Source organism: Callithrix jacchus, chromosome 19, assembly GCF_049354715.1.
Source record: "Callithrix jacchus isolate 240 chromosome 19, calJac240_pri, whole genome shotgun sequence".
Classification (NCBI taxonomy): Eukaryota; Metazoa; Chordata; class Mammalia; order Primates; family Cebidae; genus Callithrix; species Callithrix jacchus.
The window spans coordinates 22,310,284-22,330,995 of record NC_133520.1 but is presented as its reverse complement, the minus strand read 5'-3'; the positions used below and the strand labels follow the sequence as shown (position 1 = coordinate 22,330,995).

The following is a 20,712-nucleotide window of genomic DNA, read 5'->3' as shown; positions in this document are numbered from 1 at the left end:
ATGACAGGGCTGCATGCAAGGCCAACGACAAGTGGCGTGCATTGACGCCAGCCTAATTTGCTGAGGGCACATGCCATGCTTCCTGCCATGCCAGCGCTCTTCTGCACTTTGCAGCAAGATAGATGCATTCTAGATCCAAGAGTTTGCACCCTTGGTGGCAGTGCGGGAGCATAGTTTTCTGCCTTCTCAGGAGCATTCTTGAAAAGGGGCTTTCTGTGTATTTCAGGAGCTCTGTGTTGGGGATGAGGGTGGTTCCTGTTCTCTCCTGTTATAGGTGAGGAAGCTGAGCCAAGAAGTAGGCTGGTCACCCAGGGCCATATGCTTATTTGTGACATCCCTGGGACTAGAGCCCAGACCTCAGTGGTGCATGCGGAAGTCTGAGCCTGGCCAGGCTCTGTAATTAGGCCCCAGAGGGGCTGTGTTAGGGCTTCCCTTCCCCCACCAGTCCAGTTCTGGGAACAGAGGGCCAGATCCTGAGAAGCTATGAGAACAGCCACAGGGTACTCCTTCGCCTTCTGGTGCCCCTTCTTCCTGTGCAGTGCTCCTGTCCTCTCCTGGGGCTGGGGGAAGCTGGAGGATACCAGGTGGTGACAGACAAAGACTGAATCACTGGGGAGTCAGGAAGACCTTGAAGCAAAGGGAAGCTGTGCTGCTGCATTTTCTGCATGGACTTGGCTGTCAGATGAGGGTTGTTGGATGCCTTAATAAAACCTGGGCTTAGCACCTGGTCTGTAGTTTGCTGCTGTTTATCTTTAGCTGTATCTTTGCCCCTTGCTGGTGGAGAAACTCCCCAGAGCCTTGCTCTGTAAATATGCCTGAGTTTCTGGCAGGAAAAGCCAATGTGAGGAACATTGACTTACTCATCCCTGCCCTTAAGCACTTTCCACCCAGCCTGCTAGGAAGGCCCTGTTTGTTGGAAGGTGTTTGATGTTTTGCTTTTTTTTAACCTCTTGGTGTCCACCTGGGCAGAAGCCGAGTGACTGCTCAAGGGAGGGCCCTGTTTGGCTCTGATGACCTCCCAGAGGGACTTTTGGGAGGATGGGGCCATGTGGGGGCTGGGCTCCAGAAGTCACATGAGACTGGCCTGTGCTCCTGCTTGGGGGAGAAGCTGCTTCTCCCTCCCCTCTCATTCCTTCGCTGCATAACTTCTCTCTGTGAGAAACACTCAGAAGCAGAGGCTTTAGAGCCTGAAGCTTGCGCTGGGCCCTTTCTGTTTTCCTCCAGGACTCCCTTTCTGGCCACGTAGGCCAAGCCGGGGGGCCTCTTAGAGTTCTAACGTGAATCCAAGCAGGGAGAGGTGTGAGGTGTCCCAAGGGCTGTGGGGGTGCCGAGTGGGGTCCCATGAGGACCCGGAGAATCTTGGCTGAGGTGCTTGTCTTCTGGAGTTGCCTCTGGGGCTGGCTGGTTCTGGCTGAGGGCAGAGCCTGGCCTGGGGTCCTGAGCATTGTAATGAGCCCAGGGCAGGAGGGCATCACTTTATTCTGGGTTCACTGGTGCAGAAGCCTGTGAGGCCAAGGTCAGGGGTGCCAGCCAGCTGGGCTGGTTTCTGCCACCTGGGGAGCCTGCTGACGGAGCCTATCTGTCCGTCAGTGGGTAGCACCTCAGCTTGGCACCGGCTGGTCCTGAGGGACATGTGGGGCCTGAGGCCTCCTCTCTGGAATGTTATTTTGGTCATTTGTTTAATAACAGGTCCTTGCCAGTGGAGAGCTATGAGCCCAAAAGTGGCCAGAGAACATTTTGAGGGGTGTCCTGACAGAGGGTGTTGGGAACACACCTGTGCCTGCAGCAGGAGGGGCTCAGTGTGGCCCACCCTGCAGCTGTGGCATCTCTGGTAACCTGTGGAGCCACCTGCCTCTCTTGTGGGCTTGTCTCTGGACTTGCTCCAAGCAGAGAAGAATCTAGACGCAGAGACATTGGCGAAGGTCACTGCAGTGCACATGCTAACGTTGCCTGCCTTCGTTTATTTTGCTAAGTCAGATCGTGTGCTCGAGTGCTGGCAGGGCAGAGGTGGGAGGTATCAGGGAGTTCATGTTTAAGCGGGGACTGTGGCTCCCAGCCCTGAGCCCAGCGCTCTCCACAGTGAGAGAAACAGCTGATGTACTGGCCAGTCACAGACCCTGGTGCCCCTGTCCCAGCACAGCAGACATCTGTACCATGTATGTGTCATTACCCCTGAGGGCCAGGAGGCTCAGCTTATCCTGCCCCACGCTGCCCACGTGGGGCCTTGGAAGTGCAGCTGGTCCACAGCGGGATGTGCTGAGTATAACACACGTGGCATTTGGAGGCTTCATGCACAGGCACAGTGTAAAATCTCGCTAACATTTATTTTGATTACTTGTTGAAATGATACATTTTGGATATATTAAGTAAATTATGCTATTTGAATTCATTTTACATATTTCTTCTTGCCTTTTTCAATATGGCTACTAGAAAAGTTACAATGATATGTGTGGCTTGCCTTCTGTTTCTTTTGGTCTGCACCCGTCCAGCCTTTTTGAATAGAGTAATAAGAACAACAGCAGCTGCTCATGTGGCCTTTGTGTGTGCCCGGCCCGTGAGCGTGAGCGCTGCACTCATGCTTGTGTTCAGCCCTTACGGCAGCCTGTGACACAGGGGCTGCCTGGACAGCTGGGGACCTGGAGGGTGCAGTGTTACCCAGGGGTGGGTGAAATGTATTGCAAAAACATATAAAAAATTCTTTTTATTTTTAAAATTTACTTTTCATTACATTTTCAGCAAGTTCTGTATTTTTCATAAAAGTCATCTACAATCATTATAGAGAATTTGGAAACATGGAAGCAGATGCCAGTTTCCTTGCCCCTTAAAGAGAGTGCCCTGGTGTGAGCCCGCTCCCCTTGACAGCCCCTGGCTGCGATATTGCCTGGGTGCCGGACTGCGGGGCTGCGATGTTGCGTGGTCACAGTGCTCAGCCAGGTGCTCTTAACCCTCTGTCTACTTACCCATGCCTGCCCTGGAAAGCCAGCTAGAGCTGGGTATAAAGGAAGAGAATACTGGCCCTGCGTGAGGTGTGGACATTAGTGGACCTGCTGGGCTCTTGGGCAGGGGTCGGGAGATGGGGGTGGTTTTCTTGAACAGCTGGGATCATTCAGTGATTGATTTTTGGACAAATGAGGTGTTGGTGGGCTTTGATTTGGAAGACTGTGAAGGAGGAGAAGGGGAAGGCCTGGCACCCTGCGGTCGTCAGATATCAGTGCCTGCCATCCCTGCAGAAAGGGCAGGATGGGCGAGAGGGCCTTCCACTCCCCATTGAGGGCTCGCCCTGAGCCCCGCCATTGAGGGTTTGGGTTAGGGAGATAACCTAAAGTGTTCTTACTCTCACCAAGTGGTTTGTCTGCCTGTGGCAGCACCTTTCCTATTCCAGTGAATTAGGGAAGTCTAGGTGAGTGGAGGCTCTGCAGACAGACCTGAAGGGGGTGGGTGGTTCTGGGGGTGCCCTGTGTGGTCAGGATGGACTTGGCTATGGGCCATCCCCTGTCTTTCTTGCCATTTTTGCTGGGTCCTTCACAAGTGCTTCCCAGCTGGCATTACTTTGGGGTGTCTGTGTGCCCAAGTCTGTGAATTATCAAAGGTGATGTCGTGGGGTGGGGACGCATGAATCTAGACACCTCTCTAGAGCCAAATGTTCTCTTCAGACAACGGGTGTGCATCTCCCACCTTGTTCCCCACTTTTGAAAACGCTGATGTGGCGTTGGACCGAGGGCCCCTGGGGCAAGTGGTGTCTGTGTGGCGCTGCCCAGGCCCTGTGGTTGGGTGGCGGGGGTGGCCCGGCCCTGTGTGAGCACTGAGTGCCCTCCATCTCCCCCTTGCAGGTCTGGCCGTGGGTCTGGGTTTCGGGGCACTGGCAGAGGTCGCCAAGAAGAGCCTGCGCTCCGAGGACCCCTCAGGTCAGCCGGGTCCTTCAGTGGGAGGGGCAGGGTGGGCCCTGGGAGGGTTGAGCCTGACTGCCCCCAGCCACACCTGTGCTCTGGGAGTGTCAGCCAGTTGGGCCACATTCGTATGGTGCTCCATGTGAGCGGCACCTGTGGGGTGGTGAGGCTGTTCATAGAGATGGACTGACTTGCTTTAGAGAGGGTGAGGCTGGAGGCCCTTCCTCCTCCCAGCCCCAAGTGGCCACCCAGACCCTTCCTTTTGGCTGCCTGCATACCCACACACCTGCACACTTCCTCCACATACCTGCACCCCCCTCACAGCCCCTCTGCACACACGCACAGCCCGACACACCCACCCGCACACACACTGCACACCTGAACACCTTACACACCCTCTGCTCACCCCTCACCCTCCTCCACACACCTGCACACCCCCTCACACCCCCCTCTGCACACATGCACACCCTTACCCACCCTCACACGTACTGCACACCTTACACATTCATCTACATACCCTCCACACGCCCATACACCTCCTTGCACACCCTCGTTGCACAGCCCCTTGCACACCCACTTTTTGCCGCTGCTCTACTCTTTGTGAGCCCCCGTGGCCTGCTGGTCTGGCTGGGTCAGACATGGCTGGGGGCAGGGAGGTGTGCACTCCTGGGGCAGACCTTGAAGGCTTCTCCTCACCAGCTCAGTAACCTGGGGAGGCTGCAGCCTCTGAAGAGGCACCTCTTCACCCCTGAGGTGAAGGTCACAGCCAGGGTCAGGCAGGCGGTCAGTCAGGTCAGGACACTCATCCCACTGAGGCTGGTGGCCTGCTGTGGCTAGGCCTCTGTGGAGAGGTTCTGCAGACCGGCCACACTGAGGCTTTGGGTATTCATGCCACTGTGATGAGGAGTGGGGGACACTGAGCTCCTGCCGCCTCTGCCTGTGAGCACCAGGCTGGGGGTGTCTTCAGGCTTCCCCAGGCATGGGCGAGGGCCAGGTAGGTGCCAGATCAACCCAGCAGGGGCTTTCCTGTTAGCAGGGCCTGGGGTGTGGAGAGCAGTGCCGAGGGAGCTGTCTGCTTGCTGGATTTCCCTAAGTGCATTTGGAGTTCTGGGCCGAGTCCCCTGGCCCCAGCCCATTCAGGGAATAGGCTCATTCTGGTATCTTGCCCTTCCACCCCCGTCCATGGGGACCCCAGTGACACCCAGTGTCTGGCCACATTGCAGCCCTCACAGCCCTGCCTGCCAGCCTGTGCCAGCCTCCCTTGGAGGCCCTGCCTGCCCCCTAGACAGCCCCCCTCCACTCACCAACACTCCCTTCTGGGGTGAGGGCACCAGTCCATCTCATAGGCCCCAACTGAGTCCTGGGGACACAGGTGGCATGCATGTCCTTGGAAGGGGCTAAGGACAGAGGGCTTAGCAAGGGTATTTTTAGTGTTGGTGCTGAAACCCTCTGGGAAATAAAGCCTGCGTTTCTCTGGAAGAAGTCAGCCTTCCCCTACTGTCCCATACTGTTCCCTCCAACGTTGGCTGCTCTCCAGACTACCTTGTCCAAGCCAGGAAGAGGCCAGTCTGGCCCCACACCTACAGTTGGTGTCCTTTGTCAGGGTCAGTGGTGGCCCCAGGCTGGGGGTTAAGGGGCCTGGGTGTCGTTAGCTCTGAGAGTGGGGCCTGAGGCTTAGGCTTTAGTGGGATGGCCCTGGGCAGCCCCAAACTGTGCTCCAGCTTCCTGCCCAGGCCCTGGCACCCTCTGGCCTGGAGACCAGCCACCTCGGCTGAGCTCTGCCCTGGAAGGGCCTTTCCTGAGCTGGGGGCCGTAGCCTGGGCCATGCTGGCTCATCCTCATAGCCAGCCCTGCCTGGGCAGGGGACATGCCTCCAGCCTGTGAGATTGGCCAGCTTTGCTGACGGGCTACCTGGGAAAGCCCAGATTGGGCCAGGCACCGTCCCCATCTCTCAGGAGTGTTGCTGCCACCCCAGGACTGCTCTGTGTATCGTGAAGAGAGAGATGAGATACTCCCTCCTCTGGCCTCTGGGGCAGTGACCTCTGCCCATGTCTTCCCTTTCTGCCTGCCCCTCCCCAGGGACCGAGGCCCAGGCCTCCAGCCCACAAGTGCCCCAGGGCTAGGGGCCAGAGGGGACATTGACTGCCTTTCCTTCTGCACTGAACTGGCTCTGCCCATGGGTCATAGCTCAGCCTCTTCCCACGGGGCTAACATCTCCCACCTTCCCAAGGCCCTTCCTGCTGTCTGGGACCCCAGAGAGAACCCGGCCCTTTTCAATGCAGCTGTCTGCACTTCTGGGCAGATATGGTTCTTCTCTGAGGCTCCTGTTCTATTCTTAGGGTGGCCCACCCCACCATGGTTTCTCAGGGGCCAGGCTGCACTCAGCTCCGGGGCAGGGGGCAGTGGCACGGTCACCTCTCTCTTCCCTGCTGGGGTCCCGGCTCTGTGCCACCTGAGCACTGTGCCAGGCTGGAAGTGATTTGAGCTGAGGCAAGTGCCGGGTGCTATGGGAGCTAAAGAGGAGGAAGCTGCACTGTGGCCTCCTGGGGGGCTTCATATCTAACTAGATTCACTGGACAGAGGGCAGGAGAAGCTCTGAATGTCACAAGGGCTAGAGGCCGGACCAGAGGAGCTCAGGGAAGGCAGAAGGACCCAGACCCCTAGATTCCTGCTCAGGCCTCTCTGCGCTTCTGGACAGGGACACCCCCATGTTTAGGCAGTGCTGAGCTGATGGCCCAGGAATGGCCCAGGAGGGGGCAGAAGCCAGAGGGGACCCAGCCACCCTGGGCCACACAGCTGCTGGCAGCTGACTCAGCTGGCCTTCTGTTGCTCCTGAGTCATGGCCCTCAGCCTTCCCCGCCGGTGGACTGGAAAAAGCCCAACTGCACCCTTGAGGTCACTGCATGCTCATTGCTGTCAGCTGGCTGGAGAGGAGAGATGGGCACCAGGGGGTTGTGCTGCCCTTGACCTGAGTGCCCCTCCCTTGAGGACAGGCTCTGGCTGTAGCCACTTGGCCCCTTGTGACAAATGCATGCCAACCCCATGGGTGCAGAGGACCTTTGTGCAGTGCCCTGGGTCGGGGCGCACAGGGCAAAGGCTTGGCCCCTCCTCACCCAGGGTGCCCTCCCTCCCTCTTGGTCCTGCCCCCACCTCCAGCTGATTGTGCCTTTTCCCACGCACCTACCAGTCACAGGCAGCACCACAGCGCTGTCACTGCCTGCCAGGTCCCCACGTGGAGGGGAGAAGCCTTCTGTGGGTGTGTGTATGTGTACATATGTATGTGTGCATGCCTGTGTGTATTGGGAGGTGCTGGAGTAGGCCCTGGGATGTGGTTCACACAGGCTTGGGGAGGTGGACATGGAACAGTGAAGTTGTGTTGCTGCTTTTATGGATGCCCAGGAGAGGTTTTGCCATCCCACTCCCAGAGCCCCTCCCCGCAACTACCATGGTGACCCCTCCCGCCCACAGGGAAGAAGGCTGTGCTGGATTCCAGTCCCTTCCTGTCTGAGGCCAATGCTGAACGCATCGTACGCACGCTCTGCAAGGTGCGCGGCGCAGCGCTCAAGCTGGGCCAGATGCTGAGCATCCAGGGTGAGTGGCTGCAGGGGCCGCTGTCCCGGGGCTGTGTGGGCTGCTGCTGGGGTCAACTTCCAGGGTGGGGAGCAGTTGCCCCACCAAAGCTCAGTGGGCAAGATGTGTGTGGCCTGGGGAGGGATGTTGGTGCATAATAGGCGTGGTCTCTAGGCAGGTGGCTCTGGCTCTAAAAAACACATGGGAAAAAGAGCAGAGAGGAAAAACTGCTCTCTGGAGGCCATCAGACCACAGGACATTTCAACATTTTACTATGTTTCATTTTCCAAATTTCTTTTGTAATTATGAAAAACTCTGCATGCTGTGTGTAAAAAGCCCACCTTCTCAGGTGGCTGGGCTGAGGCTGGGGCTCTGGGGATGCCCAGGGTGCCTGTGAGGGCTCCTGTCTGGCCTCACCTGTGCTCCTGGTGGGGAGGGCATGGTGGCCAGAGCACCCCTGTCCAGGTCCTGCTGGCCTGGTATCCCTCCAGGCCGCGTTTTCATCCCCAGGTTCACCCTGTGACACTCTCTTGCCTTCCAGACGATGCCTTCATCAACCCCCACCTGGCCAAGATCTTCGAGCGGGTGCGGCAGAGTGCGGACTTCATGCCATTGAAACAGATGATGGTGAGAAGCCAAGGGCTCTACCTGCCCTTTGGGCCCTCAGTCCCCACTGGGTGGAGGGGATAGACTTGGGGCCTCTCTGGGTGGCCCAGGTAGGGCTGTGCTCAGAGATTCTCCCTGGCCCTGCTCTCCAGAAAACTCTCAATCACGACCTGGGCCCCAACTGGCGGGACAAGCTGGAGTACTTCGAGGAGCGGCCCTTTGCCGCTGCGTCCATTGGGCAGGTGCACCTCGCCCGCATGAAGGGCGGTCGAGAGGTGGCCATGAAGATCCAGGTAGGTGACCTGGTGCACGGTGCTTGTTGGGGGCAGAGCCTGGGCCTGGCTCATGGGGCCTCTGCACCCCATGCCCTGAAGGGCACCCTATCCCCTGGCAGGGCCTTGTGTAGTGTCCTGGCCCCAGTGCCTAGTTGGCACTGGAAGCTTGGGAAGTATTTGTTAAATGAGTGACTTTGGGGGCACGGAGGGGCCCCCGGCAAGCTTGGTTTGGGATGGGCAGGGACAGAGGACAAGTGATTGCCTTTTGTGGCCGGAGCTGGTGGCCCTGAGCTGTTCCTGGGGGTGGAGTGAGGCAGGAATAGAAGGTGGTTGAGGCTGTGATGGTGTCCAGAGGTCATGGCAGCATGGCTGGGTCTTAGCTCTGGTTCTTCAGGGTGCGGGCTGGGGACAGGACACAGCTGGGAAGCCAGCGGGAGGTGGGAGTGCCCCAGGCAGGGCCCACTCGTCTCCCTGGGCTAACTCCCCTGCCCTGCCCCCACCCCACAGTACCCTGGCGTGGCCCAGAGCATCAACAGCGATGTCAACAACCTCATGGCTGTGCTGAACATGAGCAACATGCTTCCAGAAGGTCTGAGGGGCGGCTGGGTCAAGGGCAGGAGTGGGTGGCAGGAATCTGCACTGGGCTCTGGGGACCAGGGTGGGGCCTCCCTGCAGAGCCCCCTTCCCCACTGATGCCCTGCTCCTCCGCCTAGGCCTGTTCCCTGAGCACCTGATCGATGTGCTGAGGCGGGAGCTGGCCCTGGAGTGTGACTACCAGCGGGAGGCTGCCTGCGCCCGAAAGTTCAGGTGTGACCCCTGGCTGGGCCCCTTGCATGTTTCCACCAGGGAGGCAGAAGGGACCACGTTCAGCAGCTGGTGAAAGCCCCTCTGGCTCTGAGGGGCAGAGGGCTTGGGTTGCAGCCTGGGCTGAGGCCACACCCTGCCCGGGATGAAGAAGGGCCCTCTGCCTGGTGGGGTGTGTATGTGTGTCGGGGAGGTGTGGAGGGGCTGTGGCCAGGGTGTGACCTCCTGCCCCACCCAGGGAGCTGCTGAAGGGCCACCCCTTCTTCTACGTGCCTGAGATCGTGGACGAACTCTGCAGCCCACACGTGCTGACCACAGAGCTGGTTTCTGGCTTCCCCTTGGACCAGGCCGAAGGGCTTAGCCAGGAGATTCGGAATGAGGTGAGTCTGTGCCAGCAGACAGGTGGGGCCGGGGTGGCCCTGCTGTGTGGCTATTTGGTGACCTAATGGTGTAAGCCATGGCCTTGGAGTCCTGAGGTGCTCCCTAGGGGTGAGGGGTGGTGAAGTAGCACCAGTGGGACTTAGGGGGACATAGGGAAGCTGCTGCCTTCCCTGGCTCAAGTGACACTGGGAATCAAACAGTTCCTGGGGTGGGGCGGGCAAAATAGGAGGCAGAGGCTTCTTTGGCACCAGGCAGTGTGGTGCTGCCTGATGCAGGCCCCTCGTGCTGTCCCCAGATCTGTTACAACATCCTGGTTCTGTGCTTGAGGGAGCTGTTCGAGTTCCACTTCATGCAGACAGACCCCAACTGGTCCAACTTCTTCTATGATCCCCAGCAGCACAAGGTGAGCCCCAGGGTGGGGACACCTGCAGCCCGGCCTAAGAGCTCTGAATGGGGTGCCTGAGGCCTTGGCTTACCCCTCATCCTAGGAGTCAGCAGAGCACTCAAGGTTTGGGAGTGGGGGTCTTCACTGCCCTCTGTTGCACCCCTCCCCGGCCCCACAGCCCTATCATGGAGCACCAGGGCCAACCTTCTCCTGGTGTCTTTTCCCAGGTGGCTCTTTTGGACTTTGGGGCAACACGGGAATATGACAGGTCCTTCACCGACCTCTACATTCAGGTAAGGTCAGGAGAGGGGCCTGGCCTTGGTCCATGTTTTTCCGAGGCTGGGACAGGATGCTGGGGGACTCGGGGCAGGGGGAATGACTGGGGTCCTGACCTCATTCCTCATCTGCGCTGCCTGTTCCTCAGGTCTGGTGACTGCCAAGTGTGTCACAGCACTGGCCTGGGTCCTGTGCATGGAGAGGGTGGGGTGGGTCTGGGTGTGGCACTTGGCTCCCTGGGATATCGGAGCTTTTCTTTCTGTGCTGCCCACGGTCCCCTCCTGTGCCTCTCCACAGATCATCAGGGCTGCTGCAGACAGGGACAGGGAGACTGTGCGGGCAAAATCCATAGAGATGAAGTTCCTCACGGGCTACGAGGTCAAGGTGAGCAGGGCTGTGGAGGTTTCCCTGGGTCTGCTGATCCAGGGCCCAGCTCCCTGTTTAGGAACGGATGCCAGCACAGGGGGCAGCTGCCCTTGAGCCTGGGCCTCCTTGTACACGGTCTGAAAGCTGGGGCCCGCCCCGGCCCATGCCGATGTGCTCTGTGCGTGAGATTTTCTGAGAACCGGTGAGTTGGGGACTCAGGACTTGTTGTGACGCTCTTGTTTCTGCCTTTCACTCTCGCCCACTTAGGGCTTGGAGTTGCGCTGGACTGTTTTTTGGCCAGAACAGTGTTTTTTTAAAACTCTGAATGAGGGCCACGAGGCAGGCTCATCCTCTGCATTGTACCACAGGCCGCACCACCCGCTTTTGTATTGCATCAGCCCAGTTCACACATTACCCTGGGGTTCCCAGCGCCTGTGGGTTTGAGTTTATGCTCGTTACCATGATGTAATCCAGTTTACAGCAGAGCTTTGAGTAAGAAGGCAGCACTCCAGCACCACGGGAGGAACCCAGGCTGGTGGAGGGCTCTGGTGTCTCACTGCCATTTACCCTTCCTCTCCTGCCCCAGGTCATGGAGGACGCCCACTTGGATGCCATCCTCATCCTGGGGGAGGCCTTCGCCTCTGAGGAGCCCTTTGATTTTGGCACCCAGAGCACCACTGAGAAGATCCATAACCTGATTCCCATCATGCTGAGGCACCGTCTTGTCCCACCACCTGAGGAGACCTACTCCCTGCACAGGAAGATGGGGGGCTCCTTCCTCATCTGCTCCAAGCTAAAGGCCCGCTTCCCCTGCAAGGCCATGTTCGAGGAGGCCTATAGCAACTACTGCAGGAGGCAGGCCCAGCAGTAGGGCTGGGGCCCAGGCCAGCTCCGAGGGTACTGTGTCCTTCAGACAGGCTGAAAACCAGTAGGGAGGTGGTGGAAATGCTCTGTTTAACTCCTTTGCCCAGTTAGAAGGGGTGGCTGGTTCTCCTGGGAGGCAGGGGCCACCTGGAGCCAGCGTGTTCCACAGTTCCTGTCACTAAATGGTTGTAGGGTGAGAAGTAGAGGAGTGAAGGTGAAGCCCACTGCTGGGTCCGTCTGCCTTGGGTGTCCTCTGAAAGAAGTAGATGAAGATGAAAAGGCAACTTTGTTTTCTTTTCCTGATGTGAATGTTAAGCAGAAGGGAGAGTCCTTACTCCCTTGCAACCTCTGCTCCAGTTCAAAACCCAGAAACCAGAACACAGATCTGATTGTGGGATTTTATCATCTGTGTAGTAGGGTGTGTGTGTATGTGTTTCTAGAGTGAGATTTGTGTTTTCTGCCCTTTTCCTCTCCGGCCAGTGGGCTGGAGCTCGGAGAGGTGCTGATCTAACAGTGCCAACAAGTGCTCCTTCAGCCTGCAAGCTCAGGCCTGTGGGGCTGGCTCTCACTTTTGACAGCTGAATGTTTCTAAAGAACTGCTGCCCCAGGGGGAGGATGGAAGCAGAACAGGGAATGCCAGACACACGCTGGCTGCTGCTGGAAGGCAGAGTGGGGCTTCCTTCTTCTGTCTGAGGAGAGAGGCAGGTGTCACCATTTCCAGCCGAAGCCTCCTCACAGGCTCTGTCAATTTTTGTACAAGTCTTTGAATTAATTATTGAATCAAGTTGTTTTAGTGTAATAAAAACGCTTGTGAGAAGTGCTTTGGTGCTGGTACCCACTTCTGTATTCTGGAGAATGACGATGAGCTGTACCTTTTAGCTTGTGGTAGTGTTTCTTTTCTGACCTCATGGTTAGAGCAGGCTCAGTGTCACACCCTATTTGCAAGGTTTGGGCCTGGTTCAGCATGAGGCCCTTGGCCCTGAACCTGAAAGGCTCAGCCCGTTCACTATAAGAGGGGAGGGTGGCAGGGGTGGAGAACAGGAGGCGGCTGTGGTGTCACTGCCCCAGCCCCCTGGCAGGCTGTACTACACTGCTGAAGCAGCTGTACCCAGTGATGGTGGCAACTGTGGGAGGACAGTGACACTTGCCAGTAGGGCTGGTGCCAGGTCTGCATCACAGCAAGACCCTCTCTAAACATCAGCTGAAGTTGAGGACCACTTCCTGAAAAGTGGCTTTTCCTGGGGCCAGCTTCATTCCTAGGTAATAGGACAGGCTAGACACTGAGCTGGGGCCCTTCCTACAGACCTGTGAGCACTTGAAAGTGCATTTGCAAACCGCAGAGGTCCAAAGGAGGCTTACAGAGGTATAAGCTTTCAGAGTTCTTAAAGAAAATGTGCTTTCTGAAATTTGGGACTGCCGAGTAACAGACCCAGCAGGCTCCGGGACAGGATGGAGAGGCCTGTGGGGTGTCCGTGAGGCCAACTGGCTAGCACCGGCACCCAGCACCACTGTCAGATCCCGGCTAGAACTCTTGCAGCCCTCTTAAGGGTATTTGCTGCTTTTTTTTTTTTTTTTAAATAAATTGGGTGCATATATTTTTTCATTTTTTTATGCAGCAAAGATTTTAATTGAGGTAAACACAGATAACATCATACACCATATGAATTCATTTTTCTGAAAAAATGAAAATGACTTCATTAAAGAAAAAGGACTAAAATGACCTATTAAAATTAAAAAGATTTACAAATATTTCGGTCACTAAATATTTTTCAGTTTTTAATTAATACTGTTACAAACTTTCTGAGTAAGTACTATGAATTATGAATCTGGAAACCATCATTCTCAGCAAACTGACATGAACAGAAAACCAAACACTGCATATTCTCACAGGCAGGCGCTGAAAATGAGAACACGTGGACTCAAGGAAAGGAGCATCACACACTGGGAGCAGCTGGTTGGGCGGGGGGAGGGGGGGCAAGGGAGGGACAGTGGTGGGTGGGGAAGGATAACATGGGGAGAAAGGCCTGATATAGTCAAAGAGGGAATAGAGGCAGCAAACCACCTGGTGATGTATGCACCTAGGCAACAACACTGCGTGACCTGCACATGTACCCCAGAACCTAAAGTAAAAAAGAATAATTCATAGTACTTACTCAGAAGGGTATTTGCTGCTCTTTAGCGAACTCTGCAGCACTCAGATCTGGAGCCACCACCCTGCAGAATAAATAGCAGGGGCAGAACCCAGGCCAGCCTCTTCCTCTCAAGCCAAACAAGTCAAGTAGTAGCATGGCGGGGTGGGGAGGGAGGGGAAAAGAACAGAGCCAGCATTTGCTTTCCCAGGAACCACAGGGACCCTAACTGCTGGGAGAGGAATTTTCTAAGGGAAACTGGAATGCGGTTTATGTGCCCTAAGTCTGAGAGAGCCAAGAACTAGCGGACTCCCTGTGAAGACAGTGGGGATCACTAGATTGCAAATGACTCTAATTCCCAGTAAAGCCAGCTCTGAAACTGGACACACATTTTGACTTCTCCTGTATCGTGATGAACTACTCTCCATGCTCACCCATTCACACTGAGGACGTGGGGCATGAGAACATGGCAAATTATGACTTGATTTTCTGGGCCTTTCTATCTCTAACATCTAGTGAAGGGCTGGACACAGTGCAACAAAAATAGTATTTGTTACTGTAGGCTTTGGTGGTTACTCAAGGACAAAACACTGAGCCATAGGCTAGAAGTTAATTCTGAGTGCTTTTCTATATAAACTCGTGACACTCCAAGCAGGCCTTTTTATAGAGGAAAAAAAAAAAAGCCCAGAGGTTAAGTGGCAGAAGCAGGATTTGGAACAAGAGTCTGGTCTTACAGTCTGCACTAAGGGACCAAACCAAGGCTGGCAAACTATGATGGCCCAAGGGCCCTGAATTCTCTGAGTTTTGCTGGAGCGCAGCCACGCTCCTTCATGTGTGTAGTAGGCTAATACAGTTTCTGCACTGAAATGCCGCAGCTGAGGAGCTGCAAAGAACTAGATATACAGCCCACAAAGCCACGAGGATTTCTTAACTGGTCCTTGAAAGAAAAGGGTTGCCAAGCCCTGTTCTAAAGCACTGCACAGCTGACATTATAGCAAGCCAACATAACAGTAACAGCCACAAATGTCAACTCCATGGGCAACCGGGAATGTTCTCCAAATAACTATTTAGCTGCCACCAGTTTAGGAGTTCCTTTAATGCCACCCTTGGACTTTACCTGTAGGTTCTTAGGTGCACCATTCTAACTCCAGAAAAGCAGTAACAGTTCCGTTTAAGTGACACAAAGTCAAACTGCCCCCACATTCACACTGTCAGGAGCACTCAGGAAACCTCATGCAGGCAGAGCTTGGTCTTGTGGACTGAAGTAACAGCAACAGGGATGTTATGGCCAGGAGAGGGGAGTCGAAAGCTTCAGGAGAATTTAACATGACTCTTACCTGAGCTAAGGAAGAAATTAAGACAATCCTAGATTAAACCACAGGGGCAAAGTAACCCCATGTCCTTTTACAGCGTAAGGAAGCAGCCTGGATGAGGAGGGAAGCCAGCAGAAAGCGAGAGAAGTGAGATGTGGAGAGGCAGCACCTTTCTCTATTCCTCAGACTTCCCAGTGGCTGTTAAAAAGACAAAATACTCGATGCTAACAGTTCTCTGTTTTATTGCAATACATCAAAGTCTGGTTAATATTAAGTGATATCAACATAAAATATTGGTGAGGAGTCTTTCGTGACATTTTTACTATCCCACCTTAAATATTTCTGTGCAAAAGAATCCACATCATTGTTTGGTAGCAGAGGATCGCTTTATAAAGTTCCCTAACACATTGAGGGCAAAAACCAAACAAAAAATAATGAGTGACAGGCTAAAGCAATATCTCTTTCCCCCTCTGTCACACATATTTGTCAGCATTATATTCTAACCAAAAAATGATCACACCAGGCCATGCAAAACTGTACAATATTACAAGAAAAACCCTAAAAAATGTATAAAATGATATTACACTATCAAATAAAAAGGCAAGTCATTTTGTTTTCATGAGATTTCAAGGTTGACTGGAGTCAGCTTCCCCCAGACCTGCACTGGTGTCGTGTGTAGGGAGGGGTGCCCAGCCTGCTGCCGGTGCTGGGTGGGAGCCTGCACTCCGAAGAGGGAGGCCTCCTTATCTAGCAGGAGTGCACAGAGAACTCTGGACTTGGGTAGCAATAAGTCACAACAAGGAAAGAGGTTTTAAAATGGGCTCAATGAAATGCAGCTCATCTAGTTCAGGGCTGGGCCAGAGAGAGTGGGGAGTGGAGTGCCCAATTCAACCCTTTGTGCTCAGCGGATGTGCGCTACGGCACAGTCTGGCAGGAGCGCCTGGCTGCTCTGAGTACCCCTCTGTCTAGAGTGGATGGGGAGCCTTAGGCTTGGCAAGGCCCACCTGCTGGGAGACCGCAGTGCTTGTGATCCTAGCCAAAGGCGGCAAATGGCCCTGCTGTGTCCGTGCTTTTGACGTCTGCTCACCCCTGCTCTGGCTTTTCCTTAATGATACCTGAGATGCCACATAAATGTAACCAGTTTTTCTCAGAAACAGATGTGGCCGCTAAGTAACAAAATGACATAATTCTATAACCTATGGAAAGAGAGAGGCTGAGAGCCAGCCAGGAATGACAGATTGTTGCTGTAAACAAGACAGGAATTTCAGATTCTTCCCTGAAGCTTGGGTACAATAATTGGCTGGAAAACCAAATAGCTGGGCCCTTTTTAGTTGTATCTCATAGCCTTAAAGCTGCCCTCCCTGGGAAATAACATAAATCACCAAGTGTGTTGGGGGTGTGTATAAATACATATAACAAAAAATGTAAGATCTACTTTAGCAATCATTTGACAAGGAGCAAGCCTTTTGTTTTTGGCAAAAAGAAATATATATATATATGTATGTAATTTTAAACACCAAAGCACAAAACATGATTAGTTAGAATTCAAGGGTAGATAACTTGGCTGGACATAGATAGCACCAAATACTAACGCAGATAGACTATCCCAGAAATGCCTCTGCATGTATGTTTCCATTGAGAAACAAGTTCCTGCTGCCATATAAAGTTTTAAAACGTCTGGCATGAAAACAAAAGATGACTTCAGATAGTAATAAAACAGCTTTTCTGTGAGCTGTTACTGACGCCTCTGAATGGTCATTATGTTTTTTTCCTCTGGAACCCACTCTGTCTTTTCAAATCATTCTCAGAAGCTTCTGGAGGTAACAGGCTTCATATTTAAGGGTGGGATAAAGCCAGTAGGATAATCATTGTTGTGGGAAAAACCTCCCCAAAACTATTACCCTTGGTAGTGTTTCTCCCCTAAAGCCTTGCTTTTAGAGCCTGCACGTTTGGAAATGCTCTATTACAACAGAAGAGATTATCTGCCATTGCAGTGGAAAAATCAAAGAGAACTGTGGGGCAATCCACGGGTGAATATGGACAAGCCACCCAGTTAGCCTGGCAACCAAGACAAGCCTCGGTAGCTCTCTCTCATCTGCCCTGTTGGGAGGTTGAAGAGTATGACCCGTTGCATTGGAGCCTAGACTTTCGGTAGGGTTATATTTTGATCCCAAAAGCATCCTTTGAAAAATAAGCACCTATAGGCAACAAAAATTCACAATTACTCGTCAAAGCTACAAAGTAATGGCTTATGTTGGGTCCTGTTAATCTTGGCTTGAGATGGCCTCCTCCCTGCCCGAGAAGAAAAAGGAGAGAGGAAAAGGCAAGGGGAAAGGAAAGAGGAGGATACGGAGGTTGGGGAGAGTGGGAAAGAGAGGAAGGGAGGGTGGAGAGGAGGGGTGTGAGCTGGTCACAAGCACCCAGCAGACCCCCTTCTCTCACGTGGAGTGACGAGGGCAAGGATCTACCAAGACATATGACAGTGACCCAACTACAGGCCCAACCCTTGGTATTCAGGTGACAAAAGTATTTTTATACTTCTTTCCAAAAAGCAGAAAGATTTTGGCGATCAGAACTGTGCAGTGAATTACACCTATCCAAAATAAAGTATAATCAAATCTGAGCCGGCACCAAACCCAGAATGTTTAAATGTCAAAGCTGTTATATGAAAATTCCTGATTATAGGCGCTTGCAATGGAATGCCCAGCAGGATCTTTCTTCCCCTGCTGCATCTCAGAACCTTCTCCATAGAGCAGCATCATCTGGAAACAGCCTCAGCTCTCTGCACATGCTGCAGGCCAGCATGGGCTGCTGCCAGTGACACAGAGGTGGAGTCACAGCAGCAGTGAAATGATGGCCTTAAACACTGCAACCCAAGTTAGCAACCGCAGGAAAACTCTTCATTTTTGCTGAATTTTAAAGACAGACTCCTGTCTCTATTTCTCAGAGAAACTTAAGCGAAAAGTGAAAGTGGCAAAATCTCTTCCCTTCCATGAGATATTTTTATTTTTATCTCTTTCTCTACTTGTGTGCTTAACTGGTAAAATGACTCTGTAGAATAGACTGCTGGTTCTGCATCTCACTTCCTTATGGCAACTTCAACAGGAGGAATCCAGCTGGAAATGCCACTACCACCACAATCCAGCACCCAAGAGAACCCAGCCTGAGCGCCACGCTGGGTTCACCCTGGCCTGTGCACTGGGGTTGTCCCATCCATTTTCCACTGGCTAAGGGGAATATTTGGTTAAGGCTGTTCAAGCCCTTGCTTTTGAGGTTTTACATTATTTGGTAATAAAAGCCTTTCTTTCTTCCCCAGGCTTATCTGAAGAAACTCACAGCCACCCTCAACAAAATGGACTCCTCCTTGGGAAGCGTCTCCAGCCCTGGGATGGACACTTTACTGTGACTTAGGGAGGGACAGGATTATACCAGGAATAAAAGCACTTTTAGAAACTGTTTTCTGGATCTTCAAAAGCTACAACACTCCTTGTACCCTTTCAGATGGAAGGGATCAGGTGTAGAATCATATATTTCTACATTTATCTGAGGAAGACAAAGTACAATAAAAAGTGAGAAGCGTTCAAATTCTACCACTAGGAAAAGAGACGTCTTGGGTAGAGAGGAGTTAGCCTTTTGCTGCTGCTGCTGAAGTGGCTGCAAATGTTTGGTGCCCAGCCCACACTCCGGAACAGCAAAACCAGGGTCTGCAAATGTCTTCTAAAGCTCCCCAGGTGACTGGAGCCTACGACCAGTTTGAGGACAGGGCAATAAAGGGACCTCTCCTCTCCCTCTAAAAATGTGAGCTTGAGGCCTTTCTACCCTTTACATTACTTAGCTGGGAGACAGACAAGAAACAACACATTTCTTTAAATTAAATCATCTCTCTTATATATGCATCCATCTTTTGTTGAATACAAGAGGCTTCTTTTGACTATATACATTCAGTATTTAACTTCTACATTTATGTATTCATTTAAACTCTGTATTGTAGTAAAATATGCATTGTTTTAATTCATAAGGATTTCCTGGCAACAATCAGGTTGACTCTCACCGTGGTTGCTGAGTACAAGAGCTTGGTGAGCCACTCCAGGGATGGATTCTCCCCTTTGGATGCAGAGAATTGGGACTATAATGAGACTCTACTGTGAAAACAAAATCTGTCTAATCTTATTCTTATCACTTACATTTGTGTAATCCGTCTATTTAAGCTACCTTTGGGGGAGGAATAAAATGTTACTGAAAGCAACTCTAAGTGCATGGAATGAAATCAATGTTAAATCTAAGCTGCTATGGAAAGTCTATCTTTGCTGTTGCTGTTAGGCTGGGGGCGTGGATCTGAGAGTCAGGTTGTCAGAACTTCTGAATCCCTGTCCTGCTACTGCTGCCAGCCCCTGGTGGCTTTCAGGCCGAGGTGGAGGGAAGAGATGAAAGTGAGAGGAGGCAAGTGGCAGGGAGTGGAGAGCGAGAGGTCCCGGTGCTGAGGCAACTCACGGGTCCCAGCTCCCGCGGTCAGTGCTCTCCAGAGAGAGGCTCTTGGTCTTTCGGGGTGAAACTGGGCTTGGGGGGCTGCTCAGGTTGGAACTGTTGGAAGCCGTGGAATGCCTTGGAGAGTCAGAGTCCTGTAAGACCCAAAGTAACACATCAGTGAGATGCAGGGGGAGAAGGGGAGACAGGCAGAGGGGCTCAGATTACCTCTGTCCCCTCCAGCCACCCTGACCAAATAACCCCATGGGGCTTCCTTACTGTCAGTATAAAGCCCCTTCTATGAGCTGAGGAAGAGGCACAGAACATACATGCTCAGTTCTTTCTGTTAAAGATGATGGTATTTTCACACAAAAGCCAGAAGTTTGAACATCTCTGGGAAAATGGCAGTTTGCAACCCAAGTGACTGGTCTTGCTGCCCACTGTCCAAGAGTGAACGCTGGCCGCTGGCCCCTGCCCCCTGCCCCCTGCCCCCTGCTGCAGTTGAGGCCAATCCCAAGGTGGTGGGATTGTTTGGGTAGATGCACTAGTCTTTCTGATATGCGGTGTCTCCAGACCCCTGCCCACTCACCTCTCCATCGAAGTCCCTCGCTGGGGCATCACTTCCTTGGTCCATGCCTCCGGAGGACAAAGAGCCCTCTGATGGGGAGGGCATGGGCTGCCGCTTGGCATTGTAGCTTCCTCCAGAGAATTCCCTCTTTAATGCGCTGCCATTCTGTGCGGATGACCCTATAGTAGTATATCATGTGGGCAAAATTTTACATATGTGGAGACGACAATCCTCTAGAAAGCATACAGACTGCTGAGCTGGTGGGCCATCTTTGCAGGCCCCAGACCCCTCCTCCCCTGATGCACGTTAAGTCCAACTGTGGTACCTTTGCCCTGAGCTCAACCCAAATCCAGCAATTGCACTCCTTCTTCCTGTCCACCCCAACCACAGGGACTCCTGGTGAGCGAGTAGCACTGCCTAGGCTGTGCCATCTGTCCAGATGCCCCAGTTGCTAACAATTCCCTGGGATCCCTCCAGTCTCCACCTGCCTGGTACTACCTTGCAAGTCCTTCCCAGCTACTGGTGGCTCCTAGGCATCTTTCACACATCTTTTTCATGATATTTATAAAGTCATGTTATCATGTGCCTGCCATTCTCCTAATACATGGGGTGTCTTTGCCTCTCCAAGGCCTAGCACATGTCATGGCACATGGCAGGCTCAAAACAGACGTGCTAAATGAGAAAGCTGGGCTGAACCATCCCCAGAGAGCGGCCATGCCACCCAATGCAGAAATACCACTTATCTTCTAGAAACTTTTCATAAAACCACAAAGAAACCATAAATGTACTTTTATTTCACAGGACAAAGAGCCTGAGATATAAAA

General features: G+C 53.1%; 2 protein-coding genes across 58 annotated transcripts in view; one reads left to right on the top strand and one right to left on the bottom strand.

The window, feature by feature from the left end:
• COQ8A (coenzyme Q8A) overlaps window positions 1-19,102 on the top strand; it is a 44,803-nt gene extending 25,701 nt beyond the window's left edge. For 13 of the 24 annotated variants that reach the window (XM_008985298.5, XM_008985293.5, XM_078356699.1 and 10 more), the window contains 11 exons: window positions 3,831-3,905; window positions 7,356-7,478; window positions 7,999-8,084; window positions 8,216-8,356; window positions 8,846-8,927; window positions 9,052-9,145; window positions 9,381-9,522; window positions 9,819-9,926; window positions 10,136-10,201; window positions 10,482-10,568; window positions 11,137-12,234. In XM_008985298.5, coding sequence (XP_008983546.1) covers window positions 3,831-3,905; window positions 7,356-7,478; window positions 7,999-8,084; window positions 8,216-8,356; window positions 8,846-8,927; window positions 9,052-9,145; window positions 9,381-9,522; window positions 9,819-9,926; window positions 10,136-10,201; window positions 10,482-10,568; window positions 11,137-11,421 — 1,289 coding nt within the window. In that variant the 3' untranslated portion in view covers window positions 11,422-12,234. Of the gene's footprint in view, window positions 1-3,830; window positions 3,906-7,355; window positions 7,479-7,998; window positions 8,085-8,215; window positions 8,357-8,845; window positions 8,928-9,051; window positions 9,146-9,380; window positions 9,523-9,818; window positions 9,927-10,135; window positions 10,202-10,481; window positions 10,569-11,136; window positions 12,235-18,172 lie in introns of those variants that run through there. The other 11 variants (XM_078356706.1, XM_002760574.6, XM_078356705.1 and 8 more) reach the window with 1 other exon arrangement.
• Window positions 15,082-20,712, bottom strand: part of CDC42BPA (CDC42 binding protein kinase alpha) — a 327,482-nt gene continuing 321,851 nt past the window's right edge. For all 34 annotated transcript variants that reach the window (XM_017966458.4, XM_078356686.1, XM_078356692.1 and 31 more), the window contains 2 exons: window positions 19,910-20,067; window positions 15,082-19,475 (listed from right to left, as the gene is read on the bottom strand). In XM_017966458.4, the coding sequence (XP_017821947.3) occupies window positions 19,344-19,475; window positions 19,910-20,067 (290 nt within the window). In that variant the 3' untranslated portion in view covers window positions 15,082-19,343. The remainder of the gene's footprint in view (window positions 19,476-19,909; window positions 20,068-20,712) is intronic.